The sequence below is a fragment of the Scleropages formosus genome, chromosome 25, assembly GCF_900964775.1.
Source record: "Scleropages formosus chromosome 25, fSclFor1.1, whole genome shotgun sequence".
In the NCBI taxonomy this organism is placed as follows: domain Eukaryota; kingdom Metazoa; phylum Chordata; class Actinopteri; order Osteoglossiformes; family Osteoglossidae; genus Scleropages; species Scleropages formosus.
Window position 1 is genome coordinate 16,940,335 of NC_041830.1, and position 13,588 is coordinate 16,953,922.

Sequence of the window (13,588 nt, forward strand, 5' to 3'; positions counted from 1 at the left end):
GGAGTGCAGATACATGTCCTAGATACAGTGTGTATCATTTCACCTGTTTATGACAGTAACTCCACCCTTTACAGCAACATGGCCTGTTTCGGCTACTGCCTGGATTGAAAATCCCAAACAAAACTGCCACTTTGAGTGGGTTTCTTATAAAGTTTGCACTTGGAATGGACTAAAAATGAGTATACGTTAAATACTGGAAAAATAATACACATCAACGTGTAAAAATGCTCTTTGAAGCGTGTCATTTTCCATCCCTGGCAGCAGGGTGCGCTGCGGTGCAAATTTCGCCACTTAATCGGGAAAACCCATTGTTTCTGTTTACTGTTTTATTAACACAATACGTACAAGAGGACAACACAGATAACAACAACAAAGTGGTGAACAGAATAAAGGTATTATTTCAAAAAAATAATGGAGCCAGGGGAACAGGAATATAAATTACAGTTTAGATGAAAATGTTGAACCATTTACAGCGTGAACGTTTTGATTGCTTTTTATTAACAGCAGTAATTTACTGTGTGATTTAGTTCGAAATCGCGATTAAATCGAGTTTCTAACCGGAGACAGAAATCCGTGTTGCACATCCCGAGATCGCGCTGGATATCCGGATATCCTGTTTGTCATGCACTACTTCCGGTAGTTTGGTTGTTGCCGCGGAACCCGGAACAGCGCCCCCCGCGGTGGAGGAGGACGAGGAGGACCTGCGTGTGTCTGTGAAGCGACGCGACAGAAGGGACGCCGGCTGTCCTGAGCGGAGCGGAGAGGAGAGGAGAGGAGCGGAGCGGAGCGTGACGCGGACGGGCAGGGCAGGATCGGCGGCTCCAACATGTCCGTGGCGGGCTTGAAGAAGCAGTTTTATAAGGCCAGCCAGGTGAGCGAGGAGGAGCAACTGCGGTCAGACTGACTGAGTTACCTGCTCAGTCTGAGTCTGAGTCTGAGAGCAGCGTCGCGCCGTGTACCTCGTTTTTACCCCGTTGGCTGCTGCCGAAGTCGGGGAGGGAGCAGAAAAGTGTCTTATAATTTACTTCACGTTCAGGGGCTCTTTCTTTGTCTGGTCAAACTAAGAACGACGAGTTTGGAGCCGTTTGAAGTCGCTGCTGCTGTACTTCTTCGGACACCACACCTCACCACACCTCACTTTTACTGTAATTATTCTCCCAGGGAAGAGCGCAAGTGGCGTGGCGGGTCACGTGCGCGAGACGGCGGTCCTGACACACACACACACACACACACACACACACACACTCACTCATCTGTACCACGTCCGCGCCCCGAGGGCTCCTGTTTAAAAAGTGTTTGCAGTGGAGGGTGGTGTGGACAGTGATGACTGTGACAGTGATGATGACTATGGTGATGATGATGATGATGACGATGAGGGTGGTTATGATGATGATGATGATAATGATGACGGCCATGGTGATGACTGATGTCTCCGGTTGCCCTGCCATGTTCTCCTCCTCCCTCATGGGAAACGCTGACCTGTACTGTACACTACAGGGTAACACACTCGCCTTATCTTGTGCTGATTGCTACATTCACACACACACACACACACACACACACACGCTGAGCCGCCCAGTGATCCGATTGTAATCTTTCTGATTCTCTCGCTTCCGGCTCTTTCTTCATGGGGGGGGTAGAACTCCGTGTTGCACAGAGACTCGGGCCCCTTAGCGATGACCTGTCAGCAGAGAGAAGAATACAGCGATAGAAGTGTGTCTGTGGCGCGGGGGGGGGTTAGGGTTGCTGATGAAGTGTGTGTGTGTTGGGGGACACTACTCTGCTTTCTCAAGTCTCTGATTCTGCTGAGCTCAGCGTGGAAACTCGAACCCCCCTCCAGCACAGCTTCCTGTTGGGAACTAGACCCCCCCATTTGAGGGTGGAGGACACTGATGGACGGATGGTGGGCAGAGAGCAGCAGGGGGAGTGCGATCGAGGAGCTGGGCTCACGCCCGGTAGGTTGTCGGTTTGAGTCCCCGGACGGGTTCGACCGGTGCTGTTTCATTGCTTCGGTAGATTAAAGTTATGGATTCTTAATAATTATTAATAATAATAATAATAATAATAATAATAATGATGGTGAAGAGGAGACCCCCCCAACCCATGTCCCTCTTGAGCAGGGTGGTAGAGAGCGCAGCAGGAAATTAGTCATTATCAGGACATAAACACTTCCTGTTTTGGCCCCCAGTTATTGACCACACACGCACTTTCTTGATGTTGGCCAAGATATTATTATTACTCAACATTTTTCTGCAAGATGACTTACAATGTGAGGTTCTGAAATTAAATTATATACACAATTTACCCATTTATGCAGCAGGGTCATTTCTACAGTATCACTTCGAGGGACTAGAGCAGCATTCGAACCCAGGACCTTTGATGCAATGTGCGATAGTGATTTTCATTGATTGCAGTGCCGTTCCGACAGGACCAGGTTATCTTTGGGTTCCGTGCGTGCATGCGTGCGTGCGTTAGGGTGGCGAGTGCAGTCAGGACTGTGACTCCCTGTTGTGCTCTTCCTGTCACTGTTTGCTAGTACACTGACCCTAGTCTCCCACTTCCTGTCACCTCGTCCCCCCCCCGAGGTCAACGCCCCCCACCCCCCCCCTTTACCGCCACTCGGTTCCTTTCCCCTCTCCGTACCCCTCCACACTGAAAGGGGTCTTTGTTGCGCTGTGTTCCTCATGTCAGCCCCCCCCACTTCCTGTCCTGTCTGACCCCCCCAATACTCCCATGATTCCTGATGTTGACAGAATGATGTGTCTTTTAGGAGGGTGTGGGAGGGGGGCTGTACACTAGTCTGGGGGATGGGGAGGCGAGTGATGCCGCATCCATCTCTGAAGGTCCTCCTTCTGACGTCCGTTGCAGAAACGGTTGTGTATTGGACCTCAGTATTGAACTTATGTGCATGTGGTTGTCTCTGGAGACATGCTGTCAAGGTCACTGATCCCCTCCCCCATCCTCCCAGCAGGACTGGTCGTGCGGTCAAGGCATCAACGTGGCTGCTCTGTTCCTGTGTCCACAGATGGTGAGCGAGAAGGTGGGAGGAGCAGAGGGAACCAAGCTGGACGAGGACTTCAGAGACCTGGAGAGAGTAGGTGGCAGACAGCTGTGTGTCCACCGGTGTGAACATCTGGAGACGCCCTGGTGGACGGCCATCGCCGGTGCTGTCATGTGACGCGTTTGTGCGGAAACCAATTTGTGACCCACCCGCATTTTTATGGCACCAGAAACATAGCAAACTCCGTGTGTGTGTGTGTGTGTGTGTGTCCTGTTCCCACCCTCTTGGCTTCTGTAGAAAGTAGATGTGACGAGCAAAGCTGTCGCCGACATCATCTCCAGGACGTCCGAGTACCTGCAGCCTAATCCAGGTAGGCAAGAGGAGGGGGTGGAGCTTAATGTAGTTAGAGGAAGGGGCGGGGCTTCAGAAACTCAGTGAAAAGAAAGGGTGGGCTTTCAAATGCTTAATCTAAGATAATGAAGTAACGGGTTGGGCCTTCATAGCGTTGCTGAGAGGGAGGGGCTGGGCTTCATGCTGACAGTGAGATGGAGGGGTGTGGCTTCACACCTTCAGGGAGAGAGGGGCGGGGCTTCACACGGTCCAGGCAAGTGAGAGCAATGTTCAGTGAGTGACGAGGGACGTTCTGCGCGACAGTGAGACACATTTAATGCCTTCATACAACTAACACTAAACATGTATGTATGTAAATAAACGTAATGACTTCTCTCCGCCCCCCGTTTCAGCGTCCCGTGCGAAGCTCTCCATGCTGAACACCGTGTCCAAGATGCGTGGACAGGTGAAGAGTCCTGGCTACCTGCAGGCAGAGGGGCTGCTGGGAGAGTGCATGGCCAAGTACGGCCGAGACCTGGGCGAGGACTCCGACTTCGGTGAGCGAGGACACCCGGGGGATTGTGGGAGACCTTGCTGACCCGGGACGTCACGGTCCATTGAGCGACCCCGTTCCCTCTCTGCCGCGAACTCTAGGTGGCGCTCTCGTCGATGTGGGCGAGTCGATGAAGCGGCTGGCCGAGGCGAAGGACTCTCTGGACATCGACGTCAAGCAGAACTTCATCGACCCCCTCCAGAGCCTCTGCGACAAGGACCTGCGCGAGATACAGGTGGTCAAGTTCACCACGGTAGAACGCGGTAGAGTCCCGCAGATGGAACGCCTGACCTCTGCTCGCTGCCCCACCAGCACCACCTGAGGAAGCTGGAGAGCCGGCGCCTCGACTACGACTACAGGAAGAAGCGCCAGGGCAGGATGGCGGAGGAGGAGGTGCGACAGGCATTGGACAAGTTCCACGAGTCCAAGGAGGTGGCGGAGAGCAGCATGCAGCAGCTGCTGGAGACAGATGTGAGAACGTCTCACTGCCTGGGTGGGGGGGCTACGTGCATGCGCCCTTTGACCCCTTGACCCTTTGACCTGCAGATGGAGCAGGTGGGTCAGCTGTCCTCGCTGGTAGAGTCGCAGCTGCAGTTCCACAGGGAGGCCGTGCGCATCCTGGACGAGCTGTCGGAGAAGCTGAGGACGAGGTGAGCGCCCCCTGCTGGTCGCCGTCAGTATAGCCCAAGTGGACAGCGATGCTCCTGTGTGGGAGGAGCCAGAGTGTGGGCGGGGCCTATTCTTGGAGATTGATTACTGTTGTTGTTGTGTTTATTATTTATTGCATTAGTCTCTCCACGGTGACTTACAGTGTGAGGTCTGTACGCTGAATTACTTGATAATCCAGCAGGGTAATTTTTATTGTATCAGTTCAGGGCAAGTACCTTGGTCAAGGGCGCTACAAAAGGAAGGGGGGATCCGAACCCATAGCCTTCAGCTGCAAGGTTGCGACTCGGCGCTACGCCCCCTGCTGGCCTCTGCTTTTCATTGTTGGGTCTGTGTGACAGGATAAATGAGGCCCAGTCCCGCCCGTGCCGGGAGTACACACCCAAGCGGAAGCCCGTCTGCGACCACGGCGACGGTGACCAGTCCGACGGCGGTTTGCCGAGTGCCGTCGCTCTGCCCCCCCGCCCTGCAGGTGAGGTATTGGCGCTTAGGCACTGCCATCATGTCACACGACTTTTTCTCAGGTGAACGGTGCTGATGTGGAATGCTGGTGTGTGTGCGTGTGTGTGTCCAGATTCATGAGCATGCACGCGCACACACACACAGTCTTCATGTGGCCACTTTGCACAGGATGCCACCAGCAGAATCATTTAAATTTGAGTAATTCTTTGTGACCGTAAACATGTTTTCCCGAAAAGGGGAACCTCAGGAGAACCCCAACCCCCCCCTCCGGGCATTTCCACAGCTGTCGCATGTTGCGTTCCTCTGGTTCCAGCGGCATGTGAGCTCTGGCCAGGCTCCGCCCCCTCACTCCAGCTCCTCCAATCCCAGGCTGTCTTTGGGGCAGAATAGAATGCGTTTCCACTCGCCGGTGTCAGGGCTGAGGGATTTCCTGGGGGGAGGGGCTCCTGCTGGACACACCTACACTCACTGCCCCTCCTGACCGTTTCCTGTAAGTGCTCAGTTGGTGTGTGTGTGTGTGTGTGTGTGTGTCCCACAGCCACAGAGCAGCCGTGCTGCAGGGCCCTGTACGACTTCCACCCCGAGAACGAGGGTGAGCTGGGCTTCCGCGAGGGCGACATCATCACCCTGAGCGGTCAGATCGACGAGAACTGGTACGAGGGATCGCTGCGCGGCCAGTCGGGCTTCTTCCCCCTCAGCTACGTGGAAGTGATGGTTCCTCTGCCGCGCTGAAGGGGTGGAGGGGAGGGGGTGTGACAGCATGTGCTCACCTGCATCATCAGCATCACCTCACTGACCAGCACCTGGACCTTCCAGTTGGGGCGGTTTGCTCCTCACCTTTGGATAAGAAATTAATTAACCCCCCCCCTATACACACACACTCCCACGAAAGGACACAAACACACTCTTGAGCTCTCTGGATCTGGCAGGTTCTGCTGTGTGGTCACTTTGTGCCCCCTTGTGGTCACACTGCGCAATGACGACAGGACAGTCAGACCAGTTCCGCTGTTTCTAAGTCTTCGTCCCGAGACATCCCTGTACTCCCCCCCCCCCCCGTCCCCCCAGCTCCTCCAAACCCCGAACCCAAATCCCCTACCGCTTCGTCTCCCTCGCCTGTATGAGCTCTCGATGAGGACCGTGTTCCTTTCCTGTCTGTGTGGTTAAACACCGCCATGTGGTGCTCCGGTCACTGTGTGGAGGGTGTTGGGGGGGGGGGGGGGGTCTCCTCTGTGATGCCACACAGATGGGGCCAGCAGTCAGAAGGATGGAGGGGCCTTGTCTTCGTGAAGGTGCCACCCCAGCAGGACCTGTCCATCTGCACCTCCGCACCGGCGCCCCCTTCTGAACCGTTAAAGATCGCGGTCCTCCCGGCTATTTACCCTGAGCCCTTTGTTTTGGCCGTCGCGTTTGTGGTCGTCTTCACGCCTGAGCGAGGACCACCGCGGCTGCAGGGAAGATGGCTGTGAAGAGACGAGGACGGTCAGCGTGCCGAAGATCCCCAGTGGAGCAGAGGTCACAGAGGATCGCGGCGCAGCCACTCTCTGCTGGGGGGGGCGACAGTCACTGAAGCCAGGTGGGATGTCCAAGCTGGACCGTGGACAACCGTCAGTGCGTGAACCTTGGTCAGAGCGCACTCGCAACACAACGGTTTGCGACGCGTAATCCCGAGGAATACCTGAGTGTTCGGGCGTCACAGCAAAGTATTATTGTTTCGCTAATATTATTTATAACACGAAACTCATATTGTAACTCATCGTCTGCTCTCCTTGCGTGTCCTTTTATACTTATATTCCAAATGTTTAAGAACTTGTCATAAACGTGTTCTGTAACCACCTGTGCGTTTCACTAATATGGACAGAGTGGCACTATCTGTGGGGGGGTGTGTGCGTGTGCGCATGCGGTCCTTGTTTCTATGTCACTGTCACACAGTTCATATGTGTGCGATGTTGAAGTAAAAATTTAAAGACTCCCCCCCAGGCTGTTTCCTCCTGGGTCTCACCGCTGGATCACCTCTACTTGCTTAGGGTGACTTACGGTCAAAGTTCTCCTTGGACGCAGGACGTGTCCTAGTCCCATGTCCACGGTCAGTCCCCACTTTCCGGCACTCGGGGGACCGATGGGAGATGAGAGAATATGTATTAAACGCAGTTTGAATATGTAATTAGTGAGGGGAAAAAGTGGTTTGGACACAGCGTAGAGAGACGCACGGAGGAGACGGGTTTGTCCAAACTGCTCTCGCGCACGTGCTGCTGCGGTCGTTCCGTCATCCGCTCCGCAAGATCCGCTCGCTTCTCTTGGTCACGTACAGGGAAGCGGGAGGACCAGGTGTCGAATGCGAGGCCTAATTTAAGGTGAGACCCTGCTGTGGTCCGAGGTGCGACGCGATCCTGCTGTGACCGCAGCGTGTTTCCGTTCACAGCGGTCGAGACCCACAAAACACACTGCCGCACTGCTCTGTTGGAGCAGAAAGTTCAAATTGTTCCCTTTTTTGGTGCGAAACCATAAGCAAGAGCACTGGGCTGGAGACTCTGCTCCACCGTCTGAAGAACACACACCGCTGGCCAGCGCACCTTCAGTCCCTCTCTATGTGTGTTTACCATTAATTGACGCAGTAAATGTAAGGGCAGAAATCCACTCGTCGCACCACTTTGAGCGGCGAAGACGAGGAAGGTCGCCATTGAAACGGTAACACACGTGTCACAGGTGCATTATGTGCCCCAGGTAACTGCTACCTCTCCTTTATGATTACCTTCACCACTCTGCCTTTACCGTGGTATCTGCCAGCTCCTCCATGGCTGCAGTTTTCTTTCCAGCTGCTGCTAGTTGAACAAGAACTGTGAACGTGTGTTATCGTGGACGTGCTGCAGTGGGTCAAGGGTAATCGAGGTGTGGGAGAGTGCGTTGAGCCGTGTGTGTAAAGCTGAAAGGGCTCACTGTCAGACACCTGTCAGAATTCACTCTGGTAAATGAAAGTATTAACCTGTCTGAGTTTGAAGAAAATGTAATTGCGTGCAAATATTTTGAAGGTTCCGCAGGTGGGAGGGGAAGTGTGTGAAGGAAAAAGTGTGTGTCCCTCGTGGCGATCCACGCGGGGGAAACTTCTGCGCCTCTTCTCGGAGAGAACAGTTAGAGGACAGTGAGTGAGTGAGCTGCAGTAAAAAAGTTCCTCAGTTACTGTGGTGAAAGGAGGGAGTCCCTGGAAGCAGGTTCGCGGGTGTCATTTAGTCACCTTTACCTTTACCTTCATGAACAGACACGTAGCATAGTTTCAACAGGAGCCGTTACGTGTCCTGCGCTCGTTCTCCTCTATTTTTATTCACTATATATAAATATATATAGAAACACGTGCGGGGCTCTGCACCTATTAATAGGAGTCTCCTCGCGTCGGGCGCTCGAGGTCCAGCGCTCCCCGCAGTCGCATGCGCACTCCAGCCAATCCGCAGCGTCCACTGGCCGTGGGCGGGGCTACGCACGGTGGGCGTGGCTTCGGGGCGTGGCGCTCGTTGTCGAGCGAGTTTCTCGCAGCGACCCCGCCGGTGTGGGACTGAGGGACACCGGCGGTACCGGCACCGGCCTGTCGATCAGACAGCTGGCCGTTCACCGTCTCGCTCGGTCGCGCGCGCTCTCTCTCTCTTTCTCACTCACTCACTCATCCATCTATCCATCCTTCAGTGGCTCGCGCGAGGTGAAGGTAAGAAGATGCGGTTGTGGGGGCTTTACCGTGCATACACTCAGCTGTTACTGTGTTCTCGAATATCAATATTGTTAGTCAGTCCCATCACGTACCCGTGTCTGTGTGTGCGCGCGCACGGAGAATCACTGAGGAAGGGAGACAATCGCGCTCCATTCATCTCCGGCGGTTTTCAGTGCTCTTTAATAATTGTCGTGTTTAATGGTTTTAATTGGTTCAGATGCTGATCTCTGCCCCCTCGTGCTGTTCCAGCTCGCGCTCCTACTTTGTTTCTTTGTCCCGCCGCCGCCGCGAGCGAGCGCGCGCGCATGGCATCCCCGCGGTCAACGAAGGCGCGAGCCGGGCGCACGCGAGCGCAGCTGCCGCCCTGTTACTACGAGGGATACCTGGAGAAGAGGACGAGCCGAGACACGGTGCGTGCGGCCATTTGTTGTACCATAGTAAACAGCGTCGGCTTGATGTCCCCATGTGGACTGATGAACGGAGGGACGAGTCATCCTGTGGTGACTGGATGAATCATGGAGTGAAGGATGAGGGTTTGAGCGTGGATGATGATGATGACGATGATGACGACGACGTCGGGCTCCCGCTGGGCTCTCCTGCTCACGCGCTTCACACGCGCTGTGTGTGACCGTGACTGTGAGCCTCACAGCCTCACCTGCGCTCACACGGCGGAGGATCCGAATCCCGGTTCCGCCCCGTAGCCTCGAACAATGTGGTGATGAGCGGAGCTCCTCTCTCCCTCACACTGATGCTCTCTGCAGGTCGCCCAGCTGCTCCATCAGCACGATCTATCTTCATCCAGCGCGTTTCCATCTTGCACCACTGCACGTGCCGGTTGTGCTCTCGCCCTCACTGTGTTTACTCTGGTAAATATGAATAAGGAGATGCGGAGGCATTTGAACACCTCAGACGGTGACTGTAGTGCTGTAGGTGGAGGTGCGAGACAAGTGGAGATTGGGGGGGGGGGGGTCCAAGTGTGTCTGGGTACAATGGACCATCTGCCCCGGGGGGGGGGCGGTTGGACAGGGGGAACAAAGGGGGTTTAGCTGGTGGGGGTGGGGCAGGTGTCCGGGCTAACTGGGGAGGTTCCTGTGTCTCAGATAGGGGGGGATGAGGTACATCTGTGAGCCAGAGTGTGAGGAGTCTGTCTGCTTCAGCTCTGCCACCCCCCCACACCCCCACGTGCACGCTGGCACCCCCCCTTTGCTGATGCTGTGCCACGGGGATGAGGGTCGCCGAGTGCTTCTGGTTGCCTGCGGTTCTCATCTTCTGCTTGTGGACGTGAGTGTGTCGGCATTTGTTCTGGTGGGTTTTTTTTTGTAACTGGTGTGTGTGTGTGTGTGTGTGTGTGTCTGTCTGTCTGTCTGTCTGTCCGTCCCCCGGTGAAGGTGTCCCAGCGCCTGTGGACCTGCCTTTGTGGAAATGCCCTGTTCTTCTTCAACAGCACTAAGGACGCTGCTGTGAGTATGGGGGGGACAGGGGGACGGATCTCTGCCGTCTCTGGTCGAGAGTGTCGGTTCTTCCTTACAGATACACACACACGTGTGTGTGTCTGCATTCAGTATGCAGAGAAACTGGAGCTGAGCGGCTTTGTGTCCCTGACGGACGATGACACGCGGGACAAAAACCTGGAGGCGGCGCGTCTCACACTGCGGCTGAAGGATGGGGAGGTGAAGCTCACGGTGAGGTGATCCTGGGTCAGACACACACACACACACACACACATATACTGCTCTTCTGTAATGCCACCCGCCCCCCCTTGTTCCAGGCTCCCAGTCTGGAGGCACGAGAGCTCTGGAAGGGCTTCATCCGCTCTGTGGTGGAGGTAAGCAGCTCCGCAGTCCTGCGGCACCACCTGTCTGCAGTCGCAGCCCCCACACTCTTATGGTTCTCTGTCTCACTCTCTCTCTCTCTCTCTCTCACACACACACACACACACACACACACACACACACACACACACACAGAGAGAGCTCCATTTATATGACACTACTCCAGAGTGCCTCACACTCACCTACCCAGTTACACAGCAGGGACATTTTTACTATATTACTGCAGGGTTAGTACCTTGATCAGGGAGTGGGATTCGAACCCAGGTCCTTCAAATGAAAGGTGGTTGATCTACAGTCAGCGACAGACCTGCTTCACTCGTCTTTCCTACATTTTCCTCTCTTCCTTCTTTGTCACTGCTGCTGCTCCTCATGTCTCTCATTATGCAAATGAGCTCGCTTTGTGCAGCCGTTCATTAAAATATTTGACATCTTCTCCCTTTCGGGACACCCCCCCCAGCTGTGTGTGCCCAGCTCCCTGAACCTCCTCCCGGGGCAGATCTACATGCTGAAGGAGGTGGTCGAGCGAGAGAGGGAGCGGCAGAGGCGCAAACCGCCGCCCACCCAGCCAGCGCCCGCTGTCCCCCTCTACCTGCCCCTTGTGGGGGAAATACCCGCGTGAGTGTGAGTGCGTACGCGGTGTGTGTGTGTGTGTGTGTGTGTGTGTGTGGCTGTTGGCTCTGACGTGGCGCCGCCATGCTGTCGCAGGTGCTTCCAGCCCGTGTCCCGGACGGAGGCCGAGGTTCTGCTGGAGCGACACCCCGACTGCGGCAACCTGCTCCTTCGGCCCGGCAGGGACGGCTCCTCCCTGGCGGTCACCACCCGCCAGGACCTCCACGGGTAACGGTCCGCTTCAGAGCACGGAGCCCCGCCTCCACCGGGGGAGTGGGGTGGCGTAGTGGTCGCGGGCACGGATTGGCTGACGGGAGGTTGTTGGTTCGGATCCCGATTTCCGTCGAGCTGCTGAACGGACGTATGAAGACAGCAAGCGAGGGATGTTATTACTGCGTTTTACCACATTGATGGTGAAGTTGTCTTCATTTCTAGATCTGTTTTCAGACACTATCGTGTCACACAGAAACAGGATGGAGGATATTTGATTGAGGTGGAGAATCCAGTAAGTGCATCGCGTGCGTGTGTGGTCAACATGCTTTACAAAACCAGCTTTGCTGCAAGCAGCGTGTAGCTGGTCTACTAAACAACGTCCCCCCCCCCCGGCCTGCCGGTAGATTCCTTGTGCCACCCTCCATGATGTGATCGAGCGTCTCGTGGAGAAGACGGCCGGGACGCTTCAGCCCTTCCTGCTGGAGCAGCCGTACGAGCGCAACATCAGTGAGAAGCGACACACACTGCGTGACACACACGCATCGCACACACGCTCAGGAGCCAATGTGCACATGTGCCTGTAGAAGGCAACAGCCACAGCGTTCCGTCCATAAATCTCACGCACACCTGCGCACACAGAGCATTCTGGGAATAAACACCCCTCCCCCTGCAGCGTTTGTGCAGTCTGATGATGAGAGCGGCGAGAGGAGTCTCCAGAGGACCTTTAGTGGGCCCCTCCCCATGATGCCTCCACTGCCCCCCAAGCCAGGTGAGTTCTCCCCCCCCCCCCACACACACACACACACACACACACTGCTTGTTGTGGTTCTGCACACTCCCATCATTGGTAACCATGGCGATGCCTGCTGGCCCCGCCCCCCCTCGTAGCATCACCACTGACAGCTGAGCTCCACAGCTTCTTCAACGGTTTGCGGGTGGTGGTGTCCTCGGGTCAGTTTCATATACCTGCATTGGCTCACGTGTCCAGGCCCCCCATGGGAGCAGGCGGAGGAGAACGTCTACCTGAACGAACCCTGCGGTCTGCGGCGCACTCGCTCCATCCCTCCCCCCGCCACAGAAGAGCCCCCTGCTCTTCCGCCCAAGCCAGGTAAGGCCCCCTACTGGCAGGGGTGTGTATGTCCACGAGCAGGACAGCCTTTCTGATTGGTAGGAGTGTGCAGACTCACCTCCTGATGCCAGGTTGCAGGTCTCTCACACTCTTGCACTGTGCCGTTGGCTGTTCCAGGGCGAAGGGGCTTCCAGAGGCGGAACAACTCCTCCCCGAGCCCTGCCCGTCACGGCAGCTTGTCAGGTGAGCCCCGCCCCCATCCTTCCCGTAGTGCTCTGTGACTTGACCTCTGACCCCCTCAAATCCTGTCTCTCTTCCTCTCCTCCCAACAGATGACATACGGACTCAGAAGCCCCTCCCCCCACCCCCAGCCCCCCAGGAGAATAGCAGTCAGACGAGACAGCTGAGCCAGGCGGCCGACATGCTGGCCCAGGGTGAGAGGCGTCAGCTGTGAGGCCCCCTTGTGGCCCTCCTGGATGGACAGATGAAGGGCTGTAACACCTCATGGCTAACGCTCTGCGTGTGTGTGCGTGTGCCTGCATTCAGCAATATCAGAGGAGCTCAAGCTGAAGCTGGAGACCAGACGAGGCAGTCAGCACTGATCCCTCCCCACTTCACCGCGTCGCCAGCAGAAGCACAGCTGCCCCCTGGAGCATTGTCACTTCCCTGCGGGATCGTCCCCTGAGGAGGGGCACCGCAGGCAGGGAGATCACCGTTTAAAAGACTTTAAAACTGCGCGAGCTGCCTGCGTTTGTTTACTTTGCGCACGGAACGGTTAAGGATTTGTTTAGAGGACTCTCATGTGTCACGTTCGCTCTCTGTGCTTTGGTGCTTTGTGTCGAGACAGGCTCTCCTGGACACGCGTGTGCCGGAGGGTGCCGTTAACGTGTTTGTGCTGAATGTGCTAGTGCTTCTTCAGGATTAAAGGCTCTGCGCCGGAGGCTGGTCCGAACTGTTTGGAGTCCATCTGTCAGGCGGACTTGCGCCCCCTGGTGGTGAGATGGTCGCAGCGGGGATCAGGGTTCTCACTGGGGGTGGGGGTGAGTTCAGCATGTAATCAGGGTACAGAGCTAATGTTAACAGAGGTTGACACATTATTCTGATGATCCTGTAAACTGTGTTTTGTCAGGCGACCACTAGTCTTTACCCCCCCCCCCCC

General features: G+C 55.6%; 2 protein-coding genes across 2 annotated transcripts; both read left to right on the forward strand.

Annotated features, from left to right (window-relative positions):
- Positions 1–674: 674 nt before the first annotated feature.
- Positions 675–6,844, forward strand: LOC108921510 (endophilin-A2-like). The gene is made up of 9 exons (XM_029248969.1): positions 675–871; positions 3,026–3,094; positions 3,299–3,371; positions 3,745–3,888; positions 3,986–4,119; positions 4,197–4,355; positions 4,431–4,534; positions 4,892–5,022; positions 5,551–6,844. The coding sequence occupies exons 1-9, from the start codon at positions 827–829 to the stop codon at positions 5,742–5,744; spliced, it is 1,053 nt and encodes a 350-aa protein (XP_029104802.1). The 5' UTR covers positions 675–826; the 3' UTR covers positions 5,745–6,844.
- Positions 6,845–8,532: 1,688 nt separating this feature from the next.
- On the forward strand, positions 8,533–13,371 carry stap2a (signal transducing adaptor family member 2a). The gene is made up of 14 exons (XM_029249401.1): positions 8,533–8,703; positions 8,956–9,116; positions 10,095–10,166; positions 10,269–10,388; positions 10,475–10,531; positions 10,996–11,153; positions 11,244–11,375; positions 11,583–11,652; positions 11,765–11,867; positions 12,034–12,129; positions 12,349–12,468; positions 12,607–12,672; positions 12,762–12,863; positions 12,976–13,371. The coding sequence occupies exons 2-14, from the start codon at positions 9,012–9,014 to the stop codon at positions 13,029–13,031; spliced, it is 1,257 nt and encodes a 418-aa protein (XP_029105234.1). The 5' UTR covers positions 8,533–8,703; positions 8,956–9,011; the 3' UTR covers positions 13,032–13,371.
- Positions 13,372–13,588: the final 217 nt, after the last annotated feature.

Bases quoted from the DNA above. Each gene is read 5' to 3' on its own strand.
- LOC108921510 (XM_029248969.1), top strand. From the start codon at position 827: ATGTCCGTGGCGGGCTTGAAGAAGCAGTTTTATAAGGCCAGCCAG. The intron at 872-3,025 runs GTGAGCGAGGAG...CTGTGTCCACAG, and splicing joins AGTTTTATAAGGCCAGCCAG to ATGGTGAGCGAGAAGGTGGG. The intron at 3,889-3,985 runs GTGAGCGAGGAC...CGCGAACTCTAG, and splicing joins GGGCGAGGACTCCGACTTCG to GTGGCGCTCTCGTCGATGTG.
- stap2a (XM_029249401.1), top strand. From the start codon at position 9,012: ATGGCATCCCCGCGGTCAACGAAGGCGCGAGCCGGGCGCACGCGAGCG. The intron at 11,154-11,243 runs GTGAGTGTGAGT...ATGCTGTCGCAG, and splicing joins CTTGTGGGGGAAATACCCGC to GTGCTTCCAGCCCGTGTCCC. The intron at 11,868-12,033 runs GTGAGAAGCGAC...CTCCCCCTGCAG, and splicing joins GCCGTACGAGCGCAACATCA to CGTTTGTGCAGTCTGATGAT.